The 25,308-nt window shown below is 33.6% G+C and overlaps 3 protein-coding genes across 56 annotated transcripts; 1 reads left to right on the forward strand and 2 right to left on the reverse strand.

Moving 5' to 3' along the window:
* Positions 1-4,154: 4,154 nt before the first annotated feature.
* Positions 4,155-21,381, forward strand: LOC111318017 (sphingosine-1-phosphate lyase-like). Of its 50 annotated transcripts, XR_016333238.1 has the most exons (26): positions 4,155-4,405; positions 4,517-4,562; positions 5,698-5,849; positions 5,969-6,028; positions 6,335-6,559; positions 6,653-6,794; positions 6,886-6,936; positions 7,052-7,143; positions 7,906-8,032; positions 8,466-8,481; positions 8,914-9,021; positions 9,142-9,196; positions 9,273-9,419; positions 9,699-9,777; positions 9,923-10,087; positions 10,425-10,510; positions 10,679-10,780; positions 12,863-12,926; positions 13,102-13,694; positions 14,122-14,269; positions 14,395-14,586; positions 15,597-15,784; positions 16,583-16,867; positions 17,719-19,281; positions 20,461-20,586; positions 20,745-21,381. XR_016333238.1 is itself a non-coding variant. In XM_022920629.2 (15 exons), exons 1-15 carry the CDS (start codon positions 4,176-4,178, stop codon positions 10,043-10,045), a joined length of 1,653 nt encoding a protein of 550 aa, XP_022776364.1. In that variant the 5' UTR covers positions 4,155-4,175; the 3' UTR covers positions 10,046-10,188. The 50 variants fall into 50 exon arrangements, 1 of the variants encoding a protein (XP_022776364.1); XR_016333258.1 differs by lacking the exons at positions 10,425-10,510; positions 12,863-12,926; positions 13,102-13,694; positions 14,395-14,586 and having other exon boundaries at positions 17,719-17,840; positions 18,227-18,297; positions 18,406-18,516; positions 19,194-19,270; XR_016333222.1 differs by lacking the exons at positions 10,425-10,510; positions 12,863-12,926; positions 13,102-13,694 and having other exon boundaries at positions 17,719-18,297; positions 18,406-18,516; positions 19,194-19,281; positions 20,461-21,381.
* LOC111318020 (protein LAZY 1-like) lies at positions 11,447-14,411 on the reverse strand. 3 transcript variants are annotated; one of them, XM_089753668.1, is made up of 5 exons: positions 14,278-14,411; positions 14,134-14,200; positions 12,854-13,632; positions 12,181-12,463; positions 11,447-11,742 (listed from the first exon to the last, which is right to left on the reverse strand). In XM_089753668.1, the coding sequence occupies exons 1-5, from the start codon at positions 14,281-14,283 to the stop codon at positions 11,723-11,725; spliced, it is 1,155 nt and encodes a 384-aa protein (XP_089609794.1). In that variant the 5' UTR covers positions 14,284-14,411; the 3' UTR covers positions 11,447-11,722. The 3 variants fall into 3 exon arrangements, with proteins under 3 accessions (XP_089609794.1, XP_089609792.1, XP_089609800.1); XM_089753666.1 differs by lacking the exon at positions 14,278-14,411 and having other exon boundaries at positions 11,601-11,742; positions 12,854-13,656; positions 14,134-14,258; XM_089753674.1 differs by lacking the exon at positions 14,278-14,411 and having other exon boundaries at positions 11,601-11,742; positions 14,134-14,214.
* Positions 19,497-24,397, reverse strand: LOC149520160 (uncharacterized). Of its 3 annotated transcripts, none has more exons than XM_089753682.1 (3): positions 23,434-24,397; positions 23,249-23,339; positions 19,497-19,624 (listed from the first exon to the last, which is right to left on the reverse strand). In XM_089753682.1, the coding sequence occupies exons 1-3, from the start codon at positions 24,249-24,251 to the stop codon at positions 19,517-19,519; spliced, it is 1,017 nt and encodes a 338-aa protein (XP_089609808.1). In that variant the 5' UTR covers positions 24,252-24,397; the 3' UTR covers positions 19,497-19,516. The 3 variants fall into 3 exon arrangements, with proteins under 3 accessions (XP_089609808.1, XP_089609815.1, XP_089609817.1); XM_089753689.1 differs by lacking the exon at positions 19,497-19,624 and adding an exon at positions 22,308-22,394; XM_089753691.1 differs by lacking the exon at positions 19,497-19,624 and having other exon boundaries at positions 23,337-24,397.
* Between the last annotated feature and the right edge of the window lie 911 nt (positions 24,398-25,308).

Raw genomic sequence — 25,308 nt, forward strand, 5'->3', positions numbered from 1 at the left:
CAGAGAGGCTAACCTCTACAAGCGTTGAGTTGGTTAATTTCTTAGGTGTCATTTGTTATAGGTGTAGTGAAAACGAAGAGACGAAGAACTTATTTGGATGCATAGTAGGAAAAATTTTACCGTATTTTAAATATCGTTTTATGGATTAATTTGTCTTTTTGAAATTGACCTATTGTTCAGTCTTTATTATATGATCTGTAATCGTTGAGCATTTAATTAATTTTCCAAGAGATAATATTGTTGAAAGGAACATTGGAAACACGAGGACCAATCAGTGTTCAAACATTCATTCTAGATTTTGAAAATTGTTTTATACAGCACACATGTTATTGTCATGCCTGCTGTGTTTTTGTATTTCACCAAACAAACTTTCTTGGAAATTCTGAGTAAATATATAATATATATTTTAAAACACAAATAAAATTGCTTCAACTAAAGCGTGTGATGAGGCACATATATTACATATCAGAAATTTGTGATTTTCTTTCCTGCAGGGAGGTGCTTCGCTGTAAATAGGATAATATAGTTGAACTTCAACCATCTTCTCTCTAAGAGAGAGGTAAGACCTTGAGGCTCTTTGACCACTGAATTTTTCTTATTTACTGTATTTTTAATGGTAAAATTACAAAGTGCGACGCAGCCCTTCCCCTTTATTGAGTCCCATAAATCATAATTTTCCAAAAAAAAATTGTATATATTTGTATCCGAAACCTGCAACTTTACATATCTAAAAGATACTGCCCCGCTGCCCGCAACGCTTGAAGAAGAGCATTTCACTTGCAATTTCTTTTATTATATTTATTTCTATAATTATTCAATCATAATTAAAAATTATATAAGAGTGCTACTTATCAATTTTAGTTTCAAATAATATTTTAATAAAATTTATATAATTTAAAATTTAAATTAATTTATTGTAATATAATAATGATTTAATATTTTATATACTATTAATGTAAAATTTTAATTATACAAGCATAATTAAAAAAATAATACATGTCTTTTAAATACATTTAAAAATATAAAAAATATAATTAAAAAATAGACATACATCATCTTTTTAACATAATTTGTGTAATTAAAATTTTATATTGATAATATATAAATATTAACTCTATAATTATTAAAAAAATATAATAAAAAATTTTCTTTAAAGCAACCGTTTTTAAATCTTCCAAATCTACTTCGGTTTCAGCCCGTTGTTTTTGATATGGTAAAGGACAAAAGAATTTTTTGGCAAAGCAATACTGCAATACTGCACAGATATTATTATTAAGAGTGAATTAAATTTGGAGTTTATCTATATCTATTTATAGAATTATTTTAAAAAAATAATATTTAATAAACTTAAATTTTAAATTTTAATCCTTACAAATTTTTTATACTTAAAATTTACAACTTTTATGTACTTAAAAAAAATATTAGTACCATCCATTCATGCTGACATGGAAATAAAAATGAAATATTTAACTATATATCACAAATTTCTTTCTTTATATTTATATTAATAGTTAATGTTCTTGTGATTACGAAATTAAAATTTTAATACTATGATTTTCGATGTGATTAAGAAAATTTCTTTAAGGGGAAGAAGAAAGATAAATCAAGAGCAGTCGGCTTACAAGCAACGATATAATTAGATGTAGTATTGTTTTGAGGTATTAAATGGTGTATTCTGATCATTTAGTCAGCTGTTAGGTTGCAGTCATTTTGATGCTAACGTTATCCTAACTTTATGTATATTTCTTCAATCCGAAAGAAAAAAATACACATTATTGGCTTCTCACGTCATCATTATCAATCGTCATTGTAATAATTCAAACTATTAATTGATTACTGAAAGTGATAACTCTCCGATGTAAGTTAATTCGAAGGTAGATGCAGCAATACAGTTTAAATAACGTCCTCACAAAATAGTGAGGTAATGAAAGTCGGTAGGGTTAATTTATAGAAGAGTTAATTACATTTTTTTTATTTAAATTTTTAAAAAATATATAAATTAGTACTTGAAATATATAAACTTTGTCCATTCGGCCCGATAGTGACCACCTTTGATATGAATACCTGGAAGTTTCAATTTAAAAAAAAAAAAAAAAAAAGGAGAAAGCTAAACGCTAAGCAGCCATTAAATGGGGCTGGAGTACTACTTTATCCTTGGTCGCGTAATTTACAAGCTCTATATTTGTCCATTTATGGATAATAATATTAATTTTGAGGAAATTAAAAATAATGATAGAAGTGAAATAAATTATTGTAATGATGAGATTAAAATAAATGATAAAAATATATAATAGTAATGATAATAATTAAATTATGATGAGAAGAAAAATAATCATCACTGATATTAAATTAAATTTTGAATGTAATAAAAAAATTACATTATTTAATATTTATAAAATAAATAAATAATTAATAAACTATTTTTATGATAAATAATAAATTTGTTAATAAAATAATTAAAAAATAATATTTTTATTGTATTAGTTAACAAAATTATTTTATATTTTTAAATAAAAAATTTAAAAATTAAATTAAATTATAAAAATATTTTTATCTCTTCAATACGATTGAAAGGGTAAAAAAGTAAAAAAAAAAAAAGTTATCCAGCGTTGGTTCACTGGACCCAAAACAACCAATGAAAAAAAAAAAATCGAACCGTACAGTTTAAACATCCAAATTGAATCTCGGCGCAGTTTACTTAAATTTTCATGAAAAACGGTTTGAATCCAAATAAGCCTAAGTAGCTTTAATGTTATGGAAAGTAATATAGTATTATTGCCAACAGAAAGAAAATTTTGTTTTTATTTGGGTAAAATTACGTAAATTTATTATAAAATATTTTGATTTTTGGTAGTCAAACATAAGCATTATAAACGAGAGATCCGCTGCTCGATGACGAGAAAGTTTGGTATCACCTGCCAAAGCCAATCCACTGATTCAAAGTTGAGTAAGACTATTATTAACATTCTTTTGGTTGGAACTGTGGTAGGAAGCTTCGCCATCTTACAATTAATGCCGTCATACTTCTATCAATCTAGCGTAACTGATGTTGTCATGTTTTTTGTTTTTTAGTTTGTTTTAGATAGGTTTGATTCCTGGAGGCTGAACGCGGCGCTTTCATGCTTGCAACTTCCCTCTGGAGAAAAAGGTATGCTTGAATAACCTTTCTTGGAAACTATGCCTCCCACGTAAACCATATTTGTATTTTCATACTTTGACTAAGAACGTGGAGTTATATTCACGCCAAAGAATTCAGTGCATGTGTGACCTAATGAGAGGGGACGCGCTAATTCCCTCCATAAAATTTAACCTTTTTCAATAATCGTCAATGTATAGTTGTTAGGACTAGTTTGATTCCAACCCTAACATTTTGAGACATCTCTCAACTTTCACAAAATTTATCAAAAAAAAAAAAAAGCTTAGTAATACAATAAACTTTATACTGTGTCAATCAATTTATATATTAATGTTATATATATTTCATGTTAAATATATAGAAAATATAAAATTATTATATCATAATTTATGTTAATTTTTTGAACACTAAACATTTTTTTTTCAAATTCATATATAATTTTTGTTAAAATTTTACATTATTTTAAAATTTTATTTTAAAATTATTTTTTTATCATTTTTAACAGAAAGTGTAAAATACAACATGCTAGTATAATAATTTTCTAGCCCACATCTTCTTAGAGCTGAGATGTAAGAATCAGGGCTGAGCCTTTATAGCTATTCCAACACCTAGTATTTGATCCACTTCTTGATGAGCCGTCGGCAGCCCAACCTGAGTCAGCCATTAATGCCATCATTGGTTCCTCACTCCTTGAGCATACAAATGTTATGATTAGCCCATTTAAGGGATCAAGCCCTGCTATTCAACTCCAAAACTAAATTTACTATTGTATTGCATAAATAATATATGCAAGAAAATTACTATTATTTGTTCCCACATTTTTGATCTTATAATAATTAATTAATCTTATTATTATATTCATTTTATAATAAAATTAAAATATAAAATGTATAATTATTAATATAAAGTGAGGCAACGTCACGCAATCAATCCAACCTGCCAAAAAAAGGTAAAGGAACGTATAATGCACGCGATTACCAAACCCTCTTAAAACGGAGACAAGGATTGGGGTTTACATGTGAATTAGGAATTAATAAAAATGGATTCTTCTTCTTCTTCTTCTTCTTCTTCTTCTGCTTCGTTTAACTCATTCTTGATTCGCATCCGAGCTTCCGCCAATTCGTTCCTTTCACAATTCGAACCTCTGGCTCTGCTCTTCGCCCCTCTCCTTACTCTCCTCGTCGCGCGTGTACTTGAGTCGTTTCTTTCCGTTATTCACGAGAAAGGCCTCAAAGCTACGCTTCTAGGTTTTTTCATGAGCTCTATCAAGTAATTTTTATCGAACTTACTAATTTTTTGTTTGATTAAAGTTTCAGAGCGGAGATTTCATTTTCATTGACCAATTTGTTTGTTTTCCATTTTCCAAAAAAAAAAAAAAAGGCTGGTTCCTGGTGTTAAGAGTTATATTGATGCGGAGAAACAGAAGGTCAGATATATTTAATTTTCTTTTTCTTGTTCTTTTTTAATTTTTCAGATTTATTGATCTTTTTTTGTTATATAAGCTCCGTACTGTGGATTAATGGTTAGTTTTGATTCGTTGCGAACATTAGAAAATTGTTTTTTCTTTTTTTTTGGTTTGGGTAATAAATAAAGAATATATAGTATAATTGGATTAGGAATAACTGGAAGCATTTAACACTTGTCTGCTGAGTTGCATTCAATGCATTTGTTAGTTTGTTGTTATTTTTTCATAGAAATTTCAAATCTGGCTGCTTCTCTACTGCTACTATTGTTTGTGGTCCTGTGAATAGGAGAATTCCATGTATTTGTTTTTCACTGTCTGATCTGACCTGCTGATTGATGAAATGCATTTATGATTCGCATTTTATGGTGCTATAGAGTTGGTTGGATTTATTCAATTGCATTTATTTGCCATCATAGACTATGATTTTGGCCTTTCTCAGTGTCAATAACTGGATAGGATTTTCAGTTATTACAGTTATAGTAACAGGTGCTGTTTAGAATTTTCTCTCTGCAAAGTATTTTTACCTACCTTTCATTCATTTAATAAGGAATTTATAAATAGATAAGATGCTTGTAGTTTGGGTTGTGAAACTGTAGTGTAGCATATGTTTGCTTGTTTGATTTTTTCAAGATTGAAACATACGATGTCTTCGTTTAAACTAAGCATGATTATTGATTTGTTGGATAATTAATGTAGAGTGGCTGAAGCCTGAATGACACCAGTAATGGTGTTGTTTTGTTTATCAAGCCAATTAGTGGAAGCTAAGTGGTTCTTACACTCTTTTGATCATTGTATTTTTCCCCCATATGGATGAAACTCTGCACAAGTGCGTAATATTTAGGTATAGCCCAAATCAAATAATGCTTGTCCTTGTCGTTTTACAGTTGTTGCACAGACACTCTTATGTTCTTGCTTCTAGAACTAAAATACTGATATTGTCTCTAGATGCAACTTTATTTTTAAAATTTTGTTTATGCATTTTATGTTTCATGGAATCAGGTCCTAGTACGTTTTGTCTTAAATGATTAAAATCTTTCCATCTTGAAATTAGCATGAATATAATTTGGTACATGTACTGGTCTGCTGAACAATGCAGGTTGTGGATAAGTTACAATCTGGTAGCAAATCCAATAGAGAACACTGGAGGATGGAGTTGCCAACCACAGGTTTAGGAGTAGGTGTTATAGAGGAAATGAAAGATGAAAAGGGCAAGGATGCTGATTGGCAAGGAAAATGCTCTGGTACAGTGTATGTTTATAATTTTGGCTTGGAAATATTGTGTCTATTTTCTTCTACATCAAATATAAATATCAGTTTTTGTTGAACTGTGATTGAGCTTGATAAAATTCTGGGTTTACTTGGTCCAGCTACATTGGTGGAAATGAATCTGAAGGGCATTTTTCTTTGATCAACGAGGCATGTTCAATGTTAGTAAGATACTGGAAATTTAACATTGTTTTATATTCCAAGAAGATCATCTATTATCTGTTATTATTTGCAATGCTTTAAACTTACTTGATTTATTAAATATCACTGGTGAGAGAGTTGTAGATGAATTGGAAGTTGCGTAGAATCAGTTGACACTATCTTGGTTTTCCAAGAAGTGTGCTCATTGACTTTTTCTTGTGTCAGTGAAAATTTCTATTAATTCTTTTATAGTAACTTTGAGGAATTCAGGTCTGCCCTACTCTTTTGGTTACCCATCCTTAAAAAATTCTGTAGACTATTTTCAGGTTTGCTCATACCAATCCATTACATTTGGATGTGTTCCAAAGTGTGGCACGATTTGAGGCTGAAGTGGTTGCTATGACAGCTGCTTTGCTTAGCAGTAAAGAGAAGGCTTCTGGTGGAGAAGTATGCGGAAACATGACATCAGGAGGAACCGAGAGTATATTATTAGCTGTGAAAACGTCTCGGGATTATATGAAGATGAAGAAGGGGATTACAAGGCCAGAAATGTATGTGTTTCCTGATATTTACTTCAATAATTTCATTAGTTTTTTTATTTATCCTGTTGTTATTAATTTGAATTATCCTATTCCCAAGCATAGGATAATAGCTGAATCTGCACATTCGGCATATGACAAGGCAGCGCAATATTTTAACATCAAGCTGCATCGTGTTCCTGTCAATAAGGAATTTCAAGCAGATGTGAAAGCAATAGCGCAATATATTAACAGAAACACAATCTTGGTATACATGCCTTTGTTATTTCCAGTATTCTGTATGCACCATGGGGTCTTTGTTATTAAGTTGGCCTGACCAGAATCTTGTGATACTGCAGATTGTTGGATCTGCACCTGGGTTTCCTCATGGCATCATTGACCCTATTGAGGTGTGCCACTACTCATTACATGTTTCAATGTGATAGGAAAAGTTTGTAAATGTAATTTGTTCATGTTATATTTTACTTGGTTTCTTATTCAGAAAATATGGCATCTTTCTTGTAGGAGCTTGGTAAATTGGGTTATAGATATGGAATTTGTTTACATGTTGACCTTTGTCTTGGTGGCTTTGTATTGCCTTTTGCTCGTAAACTTGGGTATGTGCAGCTGAACTCTTAGTAGTATTGGATTATTTTCTTTATATCTTTTCAGCACGGACTAAAACATTAGAATAGTAGTTGTCATTGTTTTGTTTTGGTTCTTATTCTTTAAAGGCTTGCAGTTCTCTGTTGTTGATTTGATACCTGTTTCCCTCATTAACTGTTTGTTCAGGTCATTAGTAAAAAGTTTTCAAAAATAGATGTCAGCCTGCTTTTAGTAGTTTTAATGTTCAATGGATAACAGGTTATGTACTCTATTTTGAAGAAGTTGAGAGTTTTTTTCTTCCCCTCTGTAAGGGAGTCGTCTATTTTCTTATGCAGTTGTTGAACATGCTAAGGTTTCTTTCTCTGGAAAAAATGTCTTCACATTGATTGACATAAACTTTTTTCCCTTTGAATGAATTTATCAACTTGATTTGTTTCACGCCATTGAGTTGATGTTGTGATCTGTATAACCAGCTACAACATGCCATTTCATTAGGAAACTGTTTTGTGTTATTCGAGCTGCCACTTTTTTCTCATCTTAGTGTGGAATCATCACTTTTCCTTAATTAGCATATGCCTTGCATGGACTACCTGTAGTGATTTTTTATCAAATGCTATAAGATTCTGATTTGAGTTTTTTTTTTTTTTTTTTAAATTTCTCACTGTCAGATACATGAATGCTTATTTGAAAATATTAGTGTTTTGTTTTTGAACTGTTGTAAAAAGTATTATTGGGAGTATAATTCTTAATATTTTCCCCTTTTTTCTTCTTAGGTACCCAATTCCATCTTTTGATTTCACTATTATGGGAGTAACTTCAATGTCAGTGGATGTGCATAAATATGGGCTGGCTCCTAAAGGAACAAGTGTAGTTCTGTACAGAAATCATGACATTAGAAAGGTAGATATCAGTTATCCTTGAACAACATGGAACATCGTTTGGGCTCTACTATTTGATTGCATATAGTTGCTATCTTGCTGAAGTAAAAACTTAAATTGGAGATTTTGTGCTGTATGTATCCACTGACAGCTGAAAATTCTATGTACAATTTACATATTGCGTATTATCTATTATTGTTTGGTTTGGTTTTTGCCTTTTGGTATGCATATTGCATCCTCAAAAGCTACATGAGAAATGCCAAGACTAATTTTCTGGTAACACAGCATAAGTTTTAGATTTTATCTAAATATTTGTCATATATATATATATATATGTATGTATGTGTAAACACTTCTGATCAAGTTCTTAATGATTTGATTTTCTTCTCATGGCATCTTGGTTGGTGGCTACTAAATGATATGGCTGGATTTCTTGGCTGACTGTTCTCCAACAGCATCAATTTGTTGCTGGTAAGTAGAATCTTTGCTATCAAGGAAAAAGAAAAGGAGAAATAAACTTGATGTGGAAAAGGAAGGGGATGGGAAATGCTTAGGGCTGTTTCAACGTTTAAAAAGGAGGCAGCCAAGTTTCTTCTAGGAGTCTTGAATGATTTAAAACTATTTCTAGTATTTCTGATTGTCTGGGGCTATTTAAAACATTTGGTAATATGAGGCTGTTTTGAGACTGTAAAGCATTAATTTATTATAATTGGAAGGATAGCTTTTAAAGCAGATAGTGCATCGAAATGATTTTCGGGATGCTACAATCAATTTTTTTTTTTTTGGTACAAGGGAGGCTAAAGCCTAAGGGGATAGGGAAGGGGAATTGCAATGTAAGGAATGCTTAGCAGTTCTCTGCTTTATAATTGTACTTAATTTGTTTTGTTTTTGTACATGCTACAGTTACTGAGTGGTCAGGTGGGCTTTATGTTTCTCCAACAATAGCTGGAAGCAGGCCTGGAGGATTGATTGCTGGAGCTTGGGCAGCAATGATGTCTCTGGGACAAGAAGGTAGCAAAATGCTTTTTTAGTCTGCAATGCCTGAAGCTATGAAATGGTTACCGACATTGTTGTTAAATTATTCAGGTGCTCTGTTTTTTTGTCTGATTATTGTTTCTTGACAAACCATAGGTTACTTGGAGAATACAAGAAAGATCATGGAAGTATCGAAGATGATACAGAAAGGGTTCGAATTCGTTTCACATTTTCTACGGAATTCTCTAATTTTCAGATATGGAGAATAACAGCCACTTTAAATGCAGGATAAAGGAGATTCCTGAGTTGTTTATCATTGGAAAGCCAGACATGACAATTGTGGCAATTGGATCTGCTGTTCTGGACATATTTGAAGTCAATGATATCATGTCTCGCAAAGGTTGGCATTTGAATGCCTTACAGAGACCCAACAGGTGAGCAGTCTCTGCCTTATTCTTTCTTTTATTTCTTATCGGATCGAATTCTTTTTAATAGTGAGTGCCTTAGTTGGTCATTTGAAATGAATTATAAAGTGGTCTCACTTTGATTCCATTGATTAGATGTTTCTTTGATTGTGAATTTTAACTTCTATATAAATACCAGTAGTGTTTCATTCTTCATTTTCAACTTGTCTTAAAGTTAGAATCATTTTAACCATGGCAGCAATGTCTATTCTTGGAGACTGATTATTTTCTTCCATGTTGTTGAATCAGCATTCATATATGTATCACTCTTCAACATGTGCCAGTTGTTAATGCCTTCCTCCAGGACTTGAGGGAAGCTGTAAAAACTGTAAGCTGTTTTTCACTGAAAATACCAAGTCATGAATAGTATGCTCGACGATAGTCAGCGACATAAAGCATGTTTACTGTATTTTAGAGAAATTTTTTGTTCTATCGGAACTTGATGCTGATTCCTTTATGTATGTCTGTTGCAGGTGAAAGAAAATCCAGGCCCTATAAGTGGAGGCCTAGCACCCATATACGGTGCAGCGGGAAGGATGCCAGATAGAGGCATGGTTCAAGAATTGTTGGTAAATTACATGGATGGTATATGCTAGGATATGTCATAGCCTCATAGCTTGCCATTACCCATACCATACGTCAGTTCTGATCCTTTTACTTCTTCACATTCTATTGGTCTGTATAAGAATTCTGGTTAATTCATCAAGGAAATAAATGTTCATTTGATTTTTTCTCTAAATTCCCAGTTCCATAATTACTGATTTATTTTTCAATGAATTCCTTTTTAGTACTTTTTATAAGATAATTAGTTTAAACTTAAAATGTAATTATTTTTACAATTATTTTATCTTTCAATTTTTGTATAAAATAAAAGTATTGGATTTTTAGTTTTTAATAATAACAATATTAAAATTAATTAAAATATAAGAATAAATGAATGGCATTTAAGTAAAATTTTAATAATTCTTCGTGCAGTCAAGGAAGGGGTGCGGATTTTAGACCTTTGTTGCCTTTGGGAGGAACGAAAAGCCAAGCAGTACAAGAAAAAAAAAAAAAAAAAGGCAATGACAATGGTCCGTTTAAAGAAGAAACTCATAAGATTTTGTAGACTACATAGATGTTTAGAGTCAGAAATGGTGTCCAGGGCTGGGGTACCTTTGTCTGTGCGGTAAATCCTTGACTCTTGAATTTGATTTCCAAAACCTAACCAATTTCCCTCAAAATTTCAGTTCTTGGGAAATTGACCATTTGACTACAAAGGAAAAACTGACAACGAAACCGGACAGAGAAGAAGCAAACCAGAAACAATGGCCACTCAATCCTTTTTCCAGGTAAGCCACCTTTTTTTTTTTTTTTCTTTCATGTGAAGTTGCAGCAAACTCGGTGAATTATTACATATAATTTAAAGGCTTAAATACGATGGGCTGTTTCTATTTGGCGTCTTCAATGAATTTTCGTTAGGCAACTGCCATTGGATGAACTTACAATTGCAAAGACTTGTTTGCGCTACCCTCTGTTTGTTTCCCTGTGTTATTGTTTATTTGCAACTTTCCCAGCATTTAAAATAGCTACAGTGTACTTGAACTATAGCCAACTAAGGGGTATATACTCTTTTTGAGGCTATGACTTTTTCCTTTTTCTTTTGAAGCCACTACTTTGTTTTTTTTTTACACTCTCTTTGTTAAGCTATCTAATGGTGCTCCCAAATTTTTAATTTTCCTGTTGCAGACGTGGTTAGGAAATATGCAAAAGAGAATAGAGGCAAAAAAACAAAAAAGAAATTGGGTTTCTGGCTACACTTTCTGCATTATTTTCCGTCACTATTTTCGGATTGGTTCTAATTTGTGGTACTTCATGTAGAAAATGTTATAAAGAAAGTAAAAAGCAGATTGATTCACATTTGTTTGTAGCTTTCTGTTTGTCTGTTGTTAAATGCTGTGTTTTGCTTCAAGCATATTATGATTTTCTGTTGATCTATAATTAAGGAGACATTGAAGTAACTGAACTCCAATACTAATTGAGATATGTTTGGTAGGAAAGCGATAATGTCTTATAATTTTACATTAAGCACTCTCACCTGTAGGCTGCAGGAGGAGGGCCTCCTTTATTCCTTTATTTATTTCAAGCTCTATTGTAAAATAGCCACTCTCAAATACCAGTTTAATGATTACTAATAATAGAGACTCTCGCAAGCAAAGGGAACACCATCAATTTTCATTCGTACTAACTGGGGATGATAATTGGAAAACCAGACTTGAAAGTTTCTTCTGCCTTTACAGCTCCAACACCAGGTCTACAAACACAAATAAATTTACGGGATTAGGATATTTATTTTGAAAACTCAAAATAGTCACACCAGCATATAAATATATATATATATATATATATGTAACAGTCACAAACAATTGACTGCTGCATCTGCCTTTTGGTATTCAATTCCATGTGCTAAAATGTGATGACACATTGACACTAATGCTTACTGTAAAGTCATTATGCGAGAAGGATCACAAGGCATCAGAAGTGCCACTTGGTTTTGTTGCATGGCTATAATCATCCATAGTAGGATATCAATTAGGGAAACTAGCTATTGAAAACAATGAAATATTCTTGGAAAGAAATCAAGAAACTAATAACAAATCGGACAAGTATGATATTTCATCAATGAATTCTAGATGGTCCATGACAGGCTTTCTTAATGGATATTGAAAATGTCAAATGTGTGTGTACTTACAGTCTGCATCTGTTTTGATCCAGCACTCCCTGTTCCCATTTGAATCATTGCAGCTAAGTGTGAACTGAGGTGGGTTAGATTGGCTCTTGTAGCATCTCACGTTCTTTGAAAGTGCTCTCTGAGGAAATATCATTATGTCCTCATCTGCAAGCATATGACCTCCATTCTCATGTCCTCCATCATAGACGATGCCTTTCTTGTTCTCATTCTTTTGGGGCTTGTCATGCTTATTTGTGGCTGTTGAGCTTTCAGGATGAACTTTTCTGTGGAACATGTGTAAGATCTACACGCCACATTTCTGGGAATTAGGGAATTCAGTCTTTTTCATCATCAGAATCTTAAGTACATTCATCAAAACTCAAAACCAATGGTCTGTTTTGCTAATTATTTGTAAATCTTGAAATAAAGAAGAGAGAAGAAAGGGCAGAAGAAAGCTAGGGAAGAAAGAAAACTTTTGTTAACACATACTTGATATGCTGACCATTCAATTTGGTTCTTTATCTTGGCCAGCATTTGTCATTGTTCACATTTAGGATCATATAGTCACAGCATACAAATTATTGAATTTTATACTCACAAAATTTTCTTTGTTACTAACATACTATTACTTTGTAATGATCCTGCAAAGGCCTGAAAAGAAGAAGTTTGATCTAGTTATGTTTTTTCAACGTACCTTCTGCAGTTTTGTTTCTGCCGAAGCAGAATCAATATTTCCACTGGTAGCTGCAGTAGAGCTCCTAGAAGCAGTGAGCATTTTTTTCTTCAGCATTCTTTTCATAATGTGCACTGCAGATTTATCTCCTTCCTTCTCTGTTCGCTTCTCCTCCTTGTCATATTTACTCCCAAAATTTTCTTCTGTTATTTTAGTCCTCTGAAACAGCTCTGCAAGTGAGGTCCTGTGTTCCTTTTTTGCCACTGCAGTTGTTTCTGATAATTCAATTGCTGAGCCAAAAAGATAACCTTGGAGTGGACAAACCATAGTACCATTCCCATTGGTATCCGGACCTTCCATTGGCTTTCCACTAAGTGTAATTGTACTGCCATGACTGCTTCTTCCTGTGCTGACATGACTGTTTCTTCCAGATGAGTCATTGCAGCCTTCTTCTTTAGCTTCAGCTCCCAGAACCTTCTCCAACTCATCATTAATGAGCTTCAGCTCATTCTCTGTTATTTCAGTTTCTTTTTCAGTTATATTCTCTACAGAGATAGCAAATGTTGGTGTTGATGGATCGGGAATGTTAGGGTCTGAACCTAGTGTGCCAATGGCAAGAAAACCGTGGAATAGGTCAGATATTGCTGATGATGAATCTTCTTCGTAGTCTTCTTCTTCTTCTACCTGCGCTGCTTCTACACCGGCAAAAGACTTTCGAAGATGGTCTCTCTGGTGTTGTCTGAATGGCTTGGTGCCATAGTTCGGCTTTGAGTAAAATTGGTCATCCAGTGATGATTGCCCTGTCAGACAATTACAAGAATGCCCTGACACAGAAAATGTTTAAAGAAAAACTTGGATGATGGTGAGGTTATATGGAAGAATAGGTTCTAGCATACTATTTCGGCAGAGACAACATTGATAACTTTTCCTTACCCATGCTCTAGCATTTAGTTTAAAAGAAGGATTTATATTTATTTAATCACTATGTATTTATCGTTATATAGATCGTTTTTGGTTCATCTTAAGCCTATATTCCAGTCATCATAGTGAACAGCATGAAGAGTATGCTGTTCAAAGTTCTTTGTGATTCGTGTGCATGAAGTCGAATTTGCACCAACTTTTCAGGTCTTGATAGTTCTGTAACCTCTTGTGCATATCTATAATCAGTCATGCATTGCCATTATAGTTTGCATAATTTTCATGACCAGAGATTAAGACTCAGAGATTATAGCTTTCCATTCAGTTGCATCTTTCATGTAAATGTCTCAGTAGAAAAAGCTATATGGCAGGATGACACTTACCAATGGCAAAATCCTTGAATGGTTCACTGCTATTTTGGCGGAACTTGCGGTGCATCCAACCAAGTAACTGCATCCAAAAGAGAAAATTTCAGCCCATAGAATGAGGAAGATCACTTTCACCAGGCATAACCGAAAGGTGTATACCTTCATCTCCACTCTCTTTAGGATATCAACTTTGACCAGTTGTTGTGTATGGTGTGTGGGGTGGGTATCTACTTAACCATTAGATGATGAACTGTTTATGAATGTGAAATAAATTAGGCCTTTGAAGCCTTCTATCATCTGAGATAAAGATGGCTGGAGAGAAACACAGAGATCATTACAAGATTTGGGTTGGCTATTAATTATCAAGATCACATCATGTAGCCAAATGGAGAGTGGGTCCTCCGCACCAGGAGACCAAAATTCTATATAAGCCATCCACTCATGTTCATATTCATCGCGGGTTACAGGGTTTATGACTTTTTCCTTTCTTTCTTTTCATTGTTTCTTATTTATTTATTTGTTTGCATGATTTGTCATACTTAAAAATCTTTATTATGGTGGCATGTATGAATCACTCACATGTCCATTAAATCTGTAAGTTAAGATGCCACATTCTACAGATCATCAAGTTGAAGTATGCCATGTTGTAAGTTACCACTGTTTCCAACATGTAAATCTGCATGCACCTTTTTGGTTTGGATTTTGATGAATTAATTATCATTATTACAATAATTGGTTTACTTGGTATTTGGTGGAAGAACCTGGCTTTACTAGTGGGGGCTGCGGAGACTATTTTGTCAGATTTACTAGTGGGGGCTGCGGAGACTATTTTGTCAGATTTCATTGTGTTCAAATGTAATATGACAATAGAATATCTTTTCTCATTGTGGATTCAAAAAGAACATCTGCCTGATGCTCCTTGGTGGTCCGCTACTGTGAGGGGTTTTCTAACTGAATGACCATCGTGTGATAGAAAAGAATAAATGATAATTTACTCAAATAAATATCTTCATATACAATACATTACAATAATGTTGAAGTTGCTTAAAGAATTTCAATTTGCAGTCACCAATTGGATCCACTTGATATTCCCGATATTCTAGTTAATTCTATTATTTTGGAACATAGAAAACATGCATTTAGCTTTTAACCACAACAGGTATGACTAAAATCTAACTCTTCACCTACACATTTCTTCACATGTTATGTTTCATAAATCTAGTTGCATTTAATATATTGTTAATTTGCCACTGTATATGACTAACCTCTCATAATCAGATTTTACTTCTGCATGGTGATTACTAATAACAATTCTCCATTATCTACTTTCAAGCATAGCCAAATAACGACCATTAACAAAAGTTCATGGCTTGTGATCTCAATACTTCCCAGTTCTATGGAATGTTGAAGTTGCTTTCATTCTTAGCCAGTCTTGTACAGATTCGCTGTCATTACCATTATAATATGTATTTCTGCAGGCCTCATCAAGTTCATGACTGTTGACCTCAAAAAAAATCAGTGTATCTTGCTAGCTACTTTGTTATGACTGTGCTGAAAAACAATAAAGGGTTTATCACTGAGAGACAAATGTAGTAAAGCCATTTTTGGTGAACGAGTACAAATATCATAGATGTTGAGTAGCAAATTATGATACCCGCAACTACTGGTAAATCTTTGCGAAACCTTTAATTAACAACTGCGATAACAATATTTGTGAATTATGTTCTAGTAGAGGTTCCTTATCTGTAGCCTCTAATTTTGTAAAGCTCATCTATAGATAGATTTTCATAGCATGCTTTAACAGTACTTGCATCTTCTGGATTGCCTGAATGAGTAACTGTGAAAGAGAAACTAATGTCTAACATTACTTTGCTCTTCCATGCTTATTAGTGAATGCTTGTTCTAAATTTATTACCTTGTGACTGCTATTTTAAATGTTTTTAATCATTGATTATCTCCTGCAGTTAATTCATATAATTTCCTTAAAAAAATGAATAGTCATGGAGATGGGAAAAAACTGCTCTTTGATGTTCCAATATCTGGATGTGTGTCTCTACAAGATCATTTTCATTGAAATTTAATCTCTAAATTCCATGATTTCTACATAAAGTACCTTGACATTTTAAATATATGAAGGATGCAGTAAAAGGAGCAAACATAGAGATGTATTATCGTTCGATATTTGTGGCCCTTCATTTTGTTTCTATTTTTATGATGCTTTAATCAACGACTTTCACTCTTCTTCAAAGGAAGGAGCAAGAGATATGGGTGCTTGGACCATGTAGTATGGTATCATCTATAGATTTTGATGATACTTGTGAATCCTTCTTCTGTCTAAACATGCAACAATTTTTCAAAAATAAATCTAAATACAATGATGATCACATATGATCTGCTTAGGTACTGGTCTTCTTGAGTTTTTGATGCAGTGCTCCCACAAGTGATGGTTCTCTTCTACTTGCAGATTTGTTGTGCTGCTCTTAAGTTGTTGATATAACAGGCTGGTTGGTATGAATTTGATGGTGTATCAAGTAAACATGAAAGAAAATGGTGTGAGGAAGTCATAGATGATTATAATGAGATAAAATCTCTGAAAGAGGCAGGACAATCAAAACAATGAATTAAAATACGAAGTTGGTGCTGAAACTGCACTGTCCAGGCAGGTGTAGAACTCTGCAATATGGAAATTCTAAGAAATCAGAAGAAACTGGAAGGCACATTATTAGTTTGAAACTGGTTAGCAGGTTAGGTGTGGATCAGTTCTTTCTTGATTGAAACTTCAATATCTTACCTGCATTTCAGTTTTGGTTTCGACATTGCTAGCTCTATGTTAAGGGCCAAGGTTTTAATATCTTTTAATCAAAATTTCAGTAATGCTCATAGTGAAAGGTATTTCCTTCTTCATGTGGCTGTCCTAGTACTTCCTTTTTTGCTGTACAAGAGAGAGTATGTGATACAGCATCCAAATTACTGATAAAACTATTGCAAACTCAGAATAGTAACGAAAATGAATTAATTGATATTTAGAAGCTGGAAATGAATGTAAGATATTTTGGTTGTGATTGAATAATATTGTTCTATATAATTAATTGTTTAAGAAATATAGAAAATTTGAGTTTGTAGTAGCTTCTCTTTTTATGACTAGTATAGCAACTACTTAATCACAAGATGTTCCATTGAATAGATGAACTCATGGAATGGTGCTGATAAGAACAATAGAGGGTGTTCAAGTGTTGAATACTTCCTAAATGACTTGGTCTACTAGCTGTTGATGGTGTTTCCTGCATGGTTATATACTTATATTTGTATAGAGTATAGAGTAATTATATGTATGTTTGTGCAGCTTTAGTGGTTCCAGGTTTTAAATCAACTTTGAAAGTCATCAGCCCCTAATTCAATAGGATAACTAATATGTAATTTCCCTTCTTTTTCATTTTCCTTTTGGTCGTATTGGGAGTGTTGTGTTTGATATGGTCATGCACAAGAACAATTACCTACACTGACAAAATAAAATACTCCGGAAATGAAAAATGGTTCTGACAGAACGAAATGGTATGTTAGGTAACCGTGTTAAGAAATGATCATATACTACACGTGTAGGTTCAGGCGAAATTCTGTGCTATCCCGTTTTGCATAGCCAACATGAAACTAGAATACAATCTGTTGGGACAATTTCATGCCTCAAACATGATGGAAACTGACAGCTTGGAAGACGCTAAAAGGTTTTCTCATCCCTGTTTGACCTATTGTTTTCTATATTGAATCTGAATGCATAGACCCCTGCTGCAATGTGAATTCATGGTGGATATATTGTTATGGTATATTTGTCACAAAACTAATTTACTCTCCATTTTTTCTAGCTTTACTAAAGGTGGGTCTGTAGTTTCTCTCTTTGTTAAATAGAAGATTCTTGTAACCAAAACAGTGGAGAATCAATCAAATAGATAGTGTCAAGCAAGCGGTGCATATGGTGAATCAGGATAACTCAACACTGTTGAATTGGTGTTCAGTGATGTTGATTCTGTACTATGATTGATTTTGATCCTCAATAATCCAAATGTGGTATGTCCTTATGATCCTCTGCTTCTCCTGTGGATCGTAGAAACAGGTGAATTGCTGCCACATACTTGTATGGTCATGGATTGGGCAAAGGGTGCCGCCATTTCTGACTTGTATTTGGTAATCAATTAAGAGACAACCCATGCTTTATATCATTATAGTGCAAAAGACTTTCTATTTGGTTTTTCATGCTCATTTTGTCCTGGAATATGTTAAACTACTGCACAGACAAACTGCCCCAAAATCTGGATGGATGGTTTAAAAGCTCAAAGAAATATACTGTTAAGACATTTCTTCATGCTTGTGTGATCAAACTTTGTTATAGTACAAGGAGAACAAGTAAGGTTTTATACATTTTTAAGTATTCAGGTTGCTAGTTTCCTTTGATGGGTCCTATTCCTTAGGTTAAAGTTTCTCTCGCCTTTTGCATTATTTCTAAAATGAGGTTACGGCTGCCTGTTTTGACTAAGCATTGATACAGGATGCTGCTAACATCATGCATTCAATGTATCTAATTTAATTTTTAAACTCTTCATGTTAAAGCTTAAAAGTGACGAACAGCAAAAGGTTAGAAAATATGTCGGTCAATGCTACAAGCTCTTAGGGAGTTTGATTGCAACTTTAATATTTTAATTCTATAATTTGATTTACTACCTGCCAAAAGCTAACTGACAATTTCCTTGGGGAAATTTCTGTTCATCCAGAATGTAAGTATTCACTGACTCAGCAGTTGCTTCTTCATGCCAAGAACAAGCACTTGAGTATTTTAACTCTCTTTATTTTACCTGTTCTTCAGCACATTACTCTTCCTCTGTTGCAATTGTAATTTGCTCAGCATCTCATAAGTCACATATGGGTCTTGTTGTCAGTTTCATTACCATTAATATCACGGGTCCCACCTCTTTTTTCACTTCTGATTACATGATAATATTTTGATCTACTATTGATTTTTATATGTCATGTTTGATAATATTTTGATCTACTATTGATTTTTATATGTCATGTTTAATCTGGAGCCAACTGCATTGACAACAAATACATGCAAGTTCTAAGATCAACCTCAAGCCTGCATTTGGAGCATATGACATTGTTGGTAAGGCTAAGGTAAAGGTTTTAGAACTAATGGGTGAGGTCATTTTTTAGTTTTGAAAAAAAAAAATCTCAATAAGCTTGTGTGATGTGAAATGGCAGTTTGACTGCATGATTTAAATTCTGACAATGAGCAAATGAAGTTATGTGGAGTTAAATAAATGAATATTCAAGTTTCAGCTGAATAGCTGTTTCTATTTAAGTTCAAGTCAGACATCATTCTTTTCTTGGTGACTAATTTAACATAATCTCACCGGTTGAAAAACAAAAGTATCGTATGTTGTCTACTCTTTTTTTTTTTCCCATCACTGAAAAGAGATTGCTTTGCATTTTCCCCCCTAAGAACCAATGCATTTGTCTGTCAAAAAAGAAATAAAGTTAGTGCTATTGCAACTTTGATTAATATCTGAATGTAGCAAAGCAATCATTTTATATATGAGATCTTATATGACATCTTACCCTATTTACTCTCTGGAAAACGGTTTAAGCTTTTCCTTAGACCACGTAAAACACCTCTCATAGACTACTTTGTTAGATATGGCCTTATCAAAAGCTATATTGCACTTACTTCTTTTTTAACTTGAAGAAGGCATCTAGTAGTTTGGCCTTGTACTTAAATTGAGGTTTTGGATTTTGTTGTTTCATTGCACCCAAAAGAAATTCAAAAAGAAAATGCTAATATTAATCCATTCAATTGAATGGCAATGGGTGGAGAATGTTAGTCACAGTTAAAAAGCAATGCATCTCGTAAGATGGATGAAATTTTTTTTTTAATTTAATATTTAAGTTATATAGGAATAGGTTCTCTTCTTAGGGTATGGTTAAAGCACGGATGAAATTCTTTCATCCACATTTTCATCATTCTCAGTAGATATAACTGGTGCACAGTGTAATCACATATTTTCTGTTGGAAAAAACTTGCATGTCATGTTAAAATTCAAGAGTGATTGAACCTATGATTCTTGGATAATTCTGACTGATTATCAAGTTTCATAATCTTACCAACTACTTCATGATGATCAAATTTGTTCCTAGCTTTTGCTTATTGTAGTTATCTTTATTTTTTAGAATGATTTCTCAGGTCTAAAAGCCGATTGGCCCCATTTTTTGGCAATTTTTATCATGACAACTGGGACGTCTATTCTGAATCTAACTCTTTTGTTTGTTTCACCTTTAACTTTTTGTAAATTGCAGCTGGGATGTGAAAAAATGGAGGTGCTACGGGAGTGGAGGATAAAAAATAACAGTCATTGTGCTGGGGCACTATCGGCATCGGATACTCGAGGTTCATCTTCAATTTAACTTTGAGTTGCAGTACAGGTGCTAAATTGTGGAATTTCCAAGCACAACTTTTTCTTTTCCTGTGGAACCTAAACAAATTTTATGCCTTGCTTTAACGGTTAAGTCTGCACTTTCCCTTGATTTAGAGTTAGAATCTGCCTTGTCTTAGAAGTCACAGTTTTCTCACACTGCTTCAGATGCTAAGTTTTCAACACTGGAATTCATTATGGAGAATCAAGTTGGAATTTTCCACTCAAGGAAAAGGAAACATGATGCAGGGAAAAAAACAATCAAGTGACTTTGATTTTGAGAATTTTATTTAGAGCCTCTAAATTCAAATCATTAGGCAATGAAAAATTATTTCTTTTGCAAGTAAAATGCAATCGAATGCACTTGGTGGAGGAGTGTCAACTGTAGATTATGGACTAGGCACATATACCAAGACCAATATAACCCCACCTCAAGTCTTCAGGCCAATCAGCTTTGGTTCAGGCTTGTCCCAGTAGCAACTGATTGTTTATTCTCTTCTCTCTTTTTCCTTCTGGCCACCATAGCAACTACAATTCAGTCCACTTGTTCCTCAGTATCTTTTTGCTTGTGCACTCAGTACCGACTAGACGGTAAACAGTGTGATGTAATGAAGAGCTGTTGCATGTCGTTTCATATTATATTGTTCTGGAGTGAATGCAAAAAGCAAGCCATGAAGGAGCAAGATATCTGCTGCAGCCTGTTATGTTCTTAGTAGATTTTTTTTTGGAGTGAATGATATAACTTTATGTTATGACACTGTTCAGCAAAAAATCATCAAATATTTTGGTTTGTCTTGGCTTTTCACTCTTTAACCTTGACATTATCAACAATTAACCATAGTTTGTATTTTTCCTTGGGAGTCTAATATGGACTGGGCACTTCACTGTCAAACACCTTTCCAGTCCACGAGAAAGAGATTTTCAATAAATCAACCTTTTAACAAATATCTCAGTCTTTTCTTGCTTTTTATATCATACAAAGCCATATCATCAACAGCAAAGAAAATGTTAATATTGGTCTCTCACGTGAGATTAAATGGTTTATCAACTTAGTTTTGGACCACAAAATCTATGTTGATTACTTCTTCCCTCACCTCACTTTAACAGGAAGATGTGATCTCATCGCCTACCAAAGATACGTGTCTTGCATTTTCGCAATCAAGATATGAGTTGGAAGGAAATATCAGTAAAGAGGAAAAGCTTTGCCTCGAGATCCCTCTTCAGAATTGATGTGATGATTGATTTTGATGAAGGATTTAAAGGTTCTGTCATCAAATTTCAATATACCCCCACCCCCACTCCTGAATAAAAATGAAGATGGTAATGTGCAGATGGGTCTGGGTGCCCCAGTGATGGGATTTGTCAGGCTCGAGGAAGAACAAAAGGGGAGGAGACAAACAATCCAGTGTCCCACGAAATTTACCCTTAGCCATTTTTTTAAAATAAAAAGTTACGGATCTAAACATGACCATGTACGTTGGATAGGGTATGTTGGCAACTAACTTGAATGGGACAAAACCTCCAATGTTATTCCCCATTGTTCCAGTTACATGGACAATAACAGTATCATTACCCAACATCACAACAAAGATGAAAACTCTTGTATGAAAAATCGGTACTAGTAAGATATAGAAGGGAAAGTGAACATTAATTTTCCTTGGATGATTGGCCTAACTTTTCATTCAAACTACCTGTTCATCGTGTTTCACATTTCCCCAAGGTTTCTTTTAGGATTGTCAAGCATCTTCAACTTTTTTTTTTTGGGTTTGAAAATAATTGTCTGGCATCTATTCTGTTTTGTTTATGATTCATTCCCCGCTGCATAATCAAGAAAAGAAGATTTACTGTCATGAATTTCAGGTGATTCTATCTCTGGGGACATATGCACCCCATCATTCTACAAGCCTAACACAAAAACACTCCAATTTTGGGTACAAAGGTGCTTTTGAAAGAAAGAAATGGTTATTGAGGGTTAGCTTCAATCCTATCATTAGGGATAAAACCCTTTTGTTAAATATAATAACTTAACAACTAATCTCTATAATTTATTAGTCTCTAAACAATCATTAATCGACTTTAATTAGGCACTTAAACACTTGATATTGATAAAGCCCCAATACTCCATTATTATGGTCAATAAAATTTAAAAAAAAAAAAAGGTACCCCCAGATTGTGATGGCATCAGCAAATGGAGATCAAAGAAAAAAAAGGAGGATGCCCTATCACAACTCAATTTGACAAAAGGACACAATCGTCCCTACCAGAACCTAGTGTTTTCCCAAAAAAACCGTGGCAACTTTGGGAAGAGAACCCACTTTATTAGACGTCTGAATTATAGGGCACCAAACTAAATTAGTGGGCCTTTGGAGAGAAAAAAAAAAAAAAAAAAGGGCACCCAAATTATTTCCCTAGAGTACTCCCAACAAAAGGAATCAAAATGATAACATAGAAAATCGCATATTGATATATTGACTTTCAGGAAACGGAGCGCCGGATAAAATAAATAAGGGATTATCTCTGTTTAAATCATAGTATTCGTATGGCCCCCACTCTTTCAAATTATACAAAACTTAGTTCCTAAGCAGAAAATATTAAATTGAAAGGAAATTTGAAATTGTTATATCATCCAAAACTGAAAAGAGAAGCAAATTATAAACAATTTTTTTTCTTACCTGGAAAATGACTTGTCGCCGGCACAGTAGAAATACAAATAAAAAGAAAAGAAATGCCATTAAAGGAAGGGATTCGGGCACCGATGTATACCTGACACCACCGAAAAAAAATTTTAATAATATAATTTTTCTCATTTTTAAAGTCTAGAAAAATTCCCCAAAAGGGAAGAACAACTAAAAATTACACATTTGGATTCCAAAGACCCCATAAACGAGAATTGAATAATCCTAACACGTCCGGTAACACCTTCCTAGCCAAACCCTTGTGGTTACTTGTTGTCGTCGCCGCCGCTGCCGCTGTCCGTACTTCCTCATCAGTATCCTCCGCTACGGGAAGCTCTTCGGTCACTTCTGCCACTTCAGCTACCTCTTCGTTAACATCGTTACCCGTTGAAATGACGTCATCAGTAAAAACCGGGGCTTCCTCGGTGGAACTCTCCAAGACAGGAGCTTCATAGTCGGGCTGACGCAGAACGTCAACAACCGGAGTATCGGGGACCTGAGTGGCCGTTTTGCCGCTACCATCCCTTCTTTGGGGCCGGCTTTTTTTCTTCGAAGGTTTCTTGGCTTCCCCGTTGGTTAAATGATCTTCAAAAGCTTCAATAACTTGATGGATAAGCTCACGGTTTAGAGAAGAGTCCCAGCGAAACCAATAACTCGTGTAACAATCAAAACATTCGCAATCGAAAACGGGTGGCTTATGGGAGGCAGCGCCACTCTTTTGGGTCAGATTGGCGGAGGTTGATGGTGGCTTCTTGGAAGATCTTTTCTTGGAAGAATAATCTTGAGAGATTAAAGAAGAGTTGGTGGTGGTGGTTTTGAGGGACCTGGTTATCATGTAAGCTAAAACTTCTCGATCCTCGAGAGAAAGGACTGAAGCAAGAGCCAAAATGGCAGCTGGTAGAAGTTTCAAAATGGAAAGGTAGTCTTCCCCAGAAGAAGAATAAGAAGAAGATGAAGAAGAAGGAGATGGGTATACCTTACCTTTGTTTTTGAGCTTCATGGTTCTTTGAGGCTGCTATGAAAGGGAAAGAAATGGGTAAAGGTTTAGAAAAGGGGATTTTATGGGACAAGGGAGAGAGGCTAAGAAGAGAAGAGGATACAGTGGTTGGTTAGGGTGTCCTTTAAAAATTGAAAAAAAAAAGTTGAAATTTTGGTTGGTTATTTGAGTTAATCTGCTTATCTTATTTTTATTTACTTGACAGACAAGGCAGTCAGAAGATACGTTGGGCAGAGACTAGAGGTGTCACGGTTCCGTGTTTTTCAGGTTTAATAATGACAATCTCTGTTTCACGCTCCTGCGCTTTGGCGCGTGTAAGTCAATCCGTTAAGTTTCCAAAAAAAACACTCTGTATTTGGTTAATTTTTTAGTTTTATTTCCTTTTTTTTTTTTTTTCTTGATGAATAAGAAATCATGTAAAACAAAAACAATGCCATAAATACGTATTTTTAGCAAAAATACGGTAGTAAAATCAACCATAGTGAGAAATTCCAAGTTCTGTTAAATTTCAATTTCAACCCTTGGAATTGTAATTCTAAGTAAAGACCCAAGGAGGCAACCGGCCATGGACGAGTGGTGCAGTGAGTTTGGTCCGCACCGCTTTTTGGCATGGTACATGACATATTTGTAGAACAGTTTACGACCCTTTAGTTTTTAAAAATTGAAAAGGCCAGAACAATCTCTTTAACCGGAAGTAGGATATGTACTAAGCAACCGACCAACACCACCGAGAGTCGCAGATATACTACTCCTTTTGTCTTTTTTTTTTTTTTATGTTTTAAATTTACGTTTTTTTTTTAATATTTAATATTTTATTTTTTATGATTTTTTATTTTTTAATATTAAAAATCAAAATTTTAATTTTATAAAAAATATTAAAAATATTAAAATTAATTTTTTTTCTTAAATTTTATAAAAATTAATATATAATAAATATTTAAAAACGGAAAAAGTACCTCGACGGCATGAAAAAGCTAAACAATTTTCTATTCCTTTAGTTTAATCATGTATATTAGTCGAAGATGTGCTAGGTAAATTATTTTTTTCTTCTCAGAAGTAA

Source organism: Durio zibethinus, chromosome 2 (genome assembly GCF_047325235.1).
Source record: "Durio zibethinus cultivar Kanyao isolate XHJ-2024 chromosome 2, ASM4732523v1, whole genome shotgun sequence".
Classification (NCBI taxonomy): domain Eukaryota; kingdom Viridiplantae; phylum Streptophyta; class Magnoliopsida; order Malvales; family Malvaceae; genus Durio; species Durio zibethinus.

Bases quoted from the DNA above. Each gene is read 5' to 3' on its own strand.
- LOC111318017 (XM_022920629.2), top strand. From the start codon at position 4,176: ATGGATTCTTCTTCTTCTTCTTCTTCTTCTTCTTCTGCTTCGTTTAAC. The intron at 6,795-6,885 runs GTATACATGCCT...GTGATACTGCAG, and splicing joins TTAACAGAAACACAATCTTG to ATTGTTGGATCTGCACCTGG. The intron at 9,420-9,698 runs GTGAGCAGTCTC...TTGTTGAATCAG, and splicing joins GCCTTACAGAGACCCAACAG to CATTCATATATGTATCACTC.
- LOC149520160 (XM_089753682.1), bottom strand. From the start codon at position 24,251: ATGAAGCTCAAAAACAAAGGTAAGGTATACCCATCTCCTTCTTCTTCA. The intron at 23,340-23,433 runs GTAATTTTTAGT...CGGTGGTGTCAG, and splicing joins GGTCTTTGGAATCCAAATGT to GTATACATCGGTGCCCGAAT. The intron at 19,625-23,248 runs GTAAGAAAAAAA...CTTTTTTGACAG, and splicing joins GGCGACAAGTCATTTTCCAG to ACAAATGCATTGGTTCTTAG.
- LOC111318020 (XM_089753666.1), bottom strand. From the start codon at position 14,206: ATGCAGTTACTTGGTTGGATGCACCGCAAGTTCCGCCAAAATAGCAGT. The intron at 13,657-14,133 runs GTAAGTGTCATC...TTTCTGTGTCAG, and splicing joins ATTCAAGGATTTTGCCATTG to GGCATTCTTGTAATTGTCTG. The intron at 11,743-12,180 runs GTAAGTACACAC...TTGTGTTTGTAG, and splicing joins GATCAAAACAGATGCAGACT to ACCTGGTGTTGGAGCTGTAA.